Here is a 2,647-nt window from a genome sequence, read left to right as displayed (position 1 = left end):
GTCATTTTAATGAGGAATTTTTGATGTCCTTATAAAGAGGAAACCTCAAATTATATTTGAATATTGAGATTTCCCAGCTAAGAAGAAACAAAACTTTACTAACTCACAGGGAAAATCTCAACAATTTAAGGTGTTTTTCCTCAAAATCAGTTTTTTTGTTGCTACTGCTCAAAAAAGTGCTTTAAACTTTTGTTTTATGATTATTTTTCAGGCAGTTCATTCAAATGATACATTAACAAGGCTTTTATTCATTATATTTTGACAAAATGCAATTTTTGTTAACATTTTAGTCAAAACACTATTTGCCTTTTTCTCCTTATACAACTTTTAGACTTAATCCTCGTTTCCATGTGATGGCTCACATATTTCTGTTATTTATTACAGATTAAGTCAGTCRTACACTTAGTTCTTATCAGTGTTTAAAAGAGGACGTGTTAAAACTCTGTTTAGTCAAAGTTAAACATGAAACAAAGTTCATTACAAGTAACCATAACGCTCATGTGGCCCTCTGTGAAAATGAGTCTGACCCCCCTGATCGACAGTATTTTTACAGTCTTTATTTTACAGTTAAAATAAAAGTGTATCAAATAAAGTCTAATGTTACAACTAATCATGGATGCCTTTAAGGACGGAGAGTGTACCTACATGTAAGGACCAGGCAGTCCTCCCAAAGCCCTGAAACACAGGCAGGTGTCCTCCACGATCACTGGTCCATCCACCTTACAAACAACAACACAACTACAGTTTTACTACACAACTTTACCTCCCTGAGTTTGTTTCATTGTGAGCACATGATGACGTACCTGCCGTGCTGCCTCTAAACACTTCTGTATGGAAATGTCTTCTGGCTCTCCCTGATACTCTGGCACTGAGCACAAAACAAAAACTGTCATTTACTGACACTTTTCCAAACGTGGGGATTCGTAATACTTACAGTCAATCTTTTTGGACACCAGTTTGTAGGGAAACTTGTCTCCGAGTATCTGAATGACCTGACAGGCGTCACCACAAAACAAGAAAAACAAACATTTATTACAAACTAGACATGGGTTTTTACGATGTAAAAACAAGTGTGCATTGCCACGTAGCATGTCATTGCAGCATGGCTTTGCCTGCAGCATTGGACTTACAGAATGAACTTTGACCAAGTTCAAATGTGTTTTCTACACCAGCTTGTGCCTGTCACGTCAGCAGGTGTTTGTAATTAAGGTAATTGTGTGACAATAGGAAGTTTGAAGAGATTTTTTGTTAAAGTTGCATTAGCTGGGTTTTGAACCTTGATCTCCCACATGAAAGACCATGACACAGACCATTAGACCAATGGAGCTGTGGCAGAAGATGGTGGCAGGGGTTGGTTTGTATGTGTGCAGAAAGAGGCCACATTGCCAATACAATTATTGACACAAAAATGCATAATATTACAAAAATCAAGCAGAATTAAGACAATATTATAGTAAAACACCAAAATACAATCATATTAGTACTGTAAACACTGAACTACTGAGTTGAAATATTAAACTATGGTACAGTACCAAGTTGAGTACAGCATGGCGCAGTATTGGACCAATACAAGGCTCAATTGGCTGCCATTATATTGCATTAAACATTAATACTTCATAAACTATAAGTTGTACAGGCACCAAAAGGCATAGCCATCATTTGGCACAGGRGCTTTACAGATATAAATTACAATGGCAGCTCTAGGACAAAGTATGCAGGAGGAGAAGCATGGCAAAGTTGAGATGACTTGGATGGGAAATGAATCACAATAGTGTGCWTTKCATTGGCAATGCACACTGATGAATGAGCCAGTTCAGTTCTTTCAATAACAGGAACAATGAAAAGGCAGGAGGAAGTGAGGGTGGAACGCTTCTAACTGTACAATTGATTGATTGATTGATTGAATATTGTTTATTCAGTCATCAAAATTGTTCAGCAACAAATCAAAACACTACAAAACATTACAAAAATGTGAGCATTTTGACTGAAAAGGTACAGGCAGAAGCACAAGGCTTATATTTATGTCTGTCCTACACATCCAATGAAACTAAACTACCCCTCATAAACACTGCTACAAAAACACACAAAAACAAAGAAAACAAACAATCCTTAACAAAACAAATACAATAACAATTTAAAGTTATTTTCACTTGTAACTCCCAAATATATTTCTTTTTAAAATTGTTTTTAAAACCCTTAATGAACTACATTATCATAAGCCCATGCGTGCATCATTACATATTTTAATTATAACAACAGAAAAAGACCTTTTATGTCTTTTTTAGCTTGTCGTTTTATAAATTTAATAACATGTCGCAGATCATACTGACCTTCATATAATATAAAGAATATTTGCACCCCAACAGGAAACACACCTAACTTTGCTCTAAACATTATTTGCATTATTTTGTAATGAACCAAATCATAGAATTTCATGATAGCAGATGTAATAAACAGAGGATTTGTGTGTTCATAGTAACCAGACTTGTTAATAACACGTATGGCTCATTTTAGTAAAAGTACTATATCATTAATTGTTTTGTATGTGAAACACACACTTCACACAATAAGATATATATAGAAGTATAAGTGAAGAGTAAATAATTTGCAAAGTCTTGTAATTTAATACATTTCTAGACTTATATAT

At 34.7% G+C, this 2,647-nt stretch overlaps 1 protein-coding gene across 1 annotated transcript in view; it reads right to left on the bottom strand.

Annotated features, from left to right (window-relative positions):
• Positions 1–645: 645 nt before the first annotated feature.
• Positions 646–2,647, bottom strand: part of itpa (inosine triphosphatase (nucleoside triphosphate pyrophosphatase)) — a gene marked incomplete at its 3' end in the record, with an annotated part of 2,901 nt that continues 899 nt past the window's right edge. Inside the window, 3 exon segments of the mRNA XM_014029929.1 lie at positions 646–719; positions 804–868; positions 935–992. Of these exon segments, the coding sequence (XP_013885383.1) occupies positions 646–719; positions 804–868; positions 935–992 (197 nt within the window).

This window comes from Austrofundulus limnaeus, unplaced genomic scaffold (assembly GCF_001266775.1).
Source record: "Austrofundulus limnaeus strain Quisiro unplaced genomic scaffold, Austrofundulus_limnaeus-1.0 Scaffold975, whole genome shotgun sequence".
NCBI classification, from domain to species: domain Eukaryota; kingdom Metazoa; phylum Chordata; class Actinopteri; order Cyprinodontiformes; family Rivulidae; genus Austrofundulus; species Austrofundulus limnaeus.
The sequence above is the reverse complement of the archived record's forward strand: the minus strand, read 5'-3'. Positions and strand labels throughout refer to the sequence as shown.